We start from the raw sequence: 1,442 nt of genomic DNA, 5'->3' as shown, positions 1-1,442 counted from the left end.
GACATTAGCTCCCACAACAGTGGTTCTCCATCCTCACAGTGCTTTAGAAAAACACTCAAGTCCAATGTCCCATCTCTGAGATTCCAATTCAGCTAGTCTGGGGCAGCAGTTCCCAAACTAGCGGGCTCAAGAATCTCCTGAAGAGCTTGTTGAAATACAGATTCCCATCCCCAGAGATTCTGATCCAGTATGTGTGCGATGCGCCCCAGCATCTGCGTTTCCAACAAGCTCCCAGGTGACGCTGATGTTGTGCTCCAGCACTGGTCGGGTCGGGGCCATGCAAGAGTATTTCACTGTAAAAAGCTCTCCAAGTCATCTAATGGGCGACAGGGGTTAGAAACTACGTCGGGGGCGGGAGGAAGGTGTAGTGGGGCGGGGGCTCTTGGGAACCCCAGCATCTTCCGACGCAAGGGCGTCTGGAGGCTGACCTAGGGGTCCGAAGTTGGAGCGGGGACGCGGGCGGGACTCCGCTCGCCCCGCCCCCGCTCAGGGCCCGCCTCTTCCCCGCCCCCAGGAGCCGGGCTCCGCCTTCCTACAGTTAGGCGTGTCCCTGGAGCAGCAGCTGCAGGTGCTGTTCAAGGTGCTGGAGGAGTACGACTGGAGCGCGTTCGCCGTGATCACCAGCTTGCACCCGGGCCACGCCCTCTTCCTCGAGGGCGTGCGCGCTGTCGCCGACGCCAGCTACCTGGGCTGGCGGCTGCTGGACGTGCTCACGCTGGAGCTGGGTCCCGGAGGAACGCGCGCGCGCGTCCAGCGCCTGCTGCGCCAGATCGACGCCCCGGTGCTGGTGGCGTACTGCTCACGCGAGGAAGCCGAGGTGCTCTTCGCTGAGGCGGCGCAGGCCGGCCTGGTGGGACCTGGGCACGTGTGGCTGGTGCCCAACCTGGCACTGGGCAGCACTGACGCGCCCCCCGCCGTCTTCCCTGTGGGCCTCATCAGTGTTGTCACCGAGAGCTGGCGCCTTAGCCTGCGCCAGAAAGTTCGCGACGGCGTTGCCATCCTGGCTCTGGGTGCCCACGGCTACCAGCGCCAGTATGGCGCCCTGCCTGCCCCGGCTGGGGACTGCCTCAGCCAGCCTGGGCCCGTCAGCCCTGCCCGGGAGGCCTTCTACAGGTGAGCACCTGCCCAGGACATGTGAGTAAAGGGGAGTGCGCTTTAGGGGACCTGGGAGTCAGTGAGCTTGGACTCATTAGCTACACCTCCCATTAGCTGTGTGCCTGGGTCCCAGTGACCTCACCTCTCTGGGCCTTAGTTTCCTCATCTGAAAAAAGATCAGGGGTGTAAGGATGCGGTGAGGATCGCAGGGGTCAACACAGGGAAACAAGAATGAATACACAATAAACGCTCCCTGTTGTCAGTGGTGGTGAGGCAGAAAGTGGGGGAGGGGCTTTCCGGTCCTGGGCAGGGCTGCAGGCAGGACTAAGGACACACCCTGACTTCTC

At 62.5% G+C, this 1,442-nt stretch overlaps 1 protein-coding gene across 1 annotated transcript in view; it reads left to right on the top strand.

Annotated features, from left to right (window-relative positions):
* The first annotated feature begins 6 nt into the window (after positions 1-6).
* Positions 7-1,442, top strand: part of GRIN2C (glutamate ionotropic receptor NMDA type subunit 2C) — a 14,971-nt gene continuing 13,535 nt past the window's right edge. Inside the window, exons 1-3 of the mRNA XM_019644229.1 lie at positions 7-285; positions 515-1,113; positions 1,210-1,213. Of these exons, the coding sequence (XP_019499774.1) occupies positions 190-285; positions 515-1,113; positions 1,210-1,213 (699 nt within the window). The 5' untranslated portion in view covers positions 7-189. The remainder of the gene's footprint in view (positions 286-514; positions 1,114-1,209; positions 1,214-1,442) is intronic.

The sequence above is a fragment of the Hipposideros armiger genome, unplaced genomic scaffold (assembly GCF_001890085.2).
Source record: "Hipposideros armiger isolate ML-2016 unplaced genomic scaffold, ASM189008v1 scaffold_87, whole genome shotgun sequence".
Lineage (NCBI taxonomy): Eukaryota > Metazoa > Chordata > Mammalia > Chiroptera > Hipposideridae > Hipposideros > Hipposideros armiger.
This window is presented reverse-complemented; position numbering and strand designations above follow the sequence as displayed.